Below are 259 nucleotides of genomic sequence, written 5' to 3'. Positions count from 1 at the left end.
GTACACCAACATTATCTCTATTTAGCTCCTCAACACTTACTCGAATGTGGCGTGCAGACCGTAGACTTCAACAGTTTTCCTTCATCGTCTACTACAGAGGCGCAATAAGGGCGTTTTCCTTCTTCGTAGACACAAGTATGGTACGTCTTGTTGCCATGAATAAAGGGAAGTATACAATCGCTTCCGTTCAATGTTTTGATTATCTTCCTGTGTCCATCTTCTACAAATGAGAAGGGAAGATGTAAAATATGATATGAAC

The 259-nt window shown here is 40.5% G+C and overlaps 1 protein-coding gene across 1 annotated transcript in view; it reads right to left on the bottom strand.

Moving 5' to 3' along the window:
- Positions 1–259, bottom strand: part of LOC119581720 (multiple epidermal growth factor-like domains protein 11) — an 18,007-nt gene that overhangs the window by 2,625 nt on the left and 15,123 nt on the right. The window contains exon 17 of the mRNA XM_037929845.1: positions 41–220. Coding sequence (XP_037785773.1) covers positions 41–220 — 180 coding nt within the window. The remainder of the gene's footprint in view (positions 1–40; positions 221–259) is intronic.

Source organism: Penaeus monodon, chromosome 15, assembly GCF_015228065.2.
Source record: "Penaeus monodon isolate SGIC_2016 chromosome 15, NSTDA_Pmon_1, whole genome shotgun sequence".
Taxonomy (NCBI): Eukaryota; Metazoa; Arthropoda; class Malacostraca; order Decapoda; family Penaeidae; genus Penaeus; species Penaeus monodon.
The sequence above is the reverse complement of the archived record's forward strand: the minus strand, read 5'-3'. Positions and strand labels throughout refer to the sequence as shown.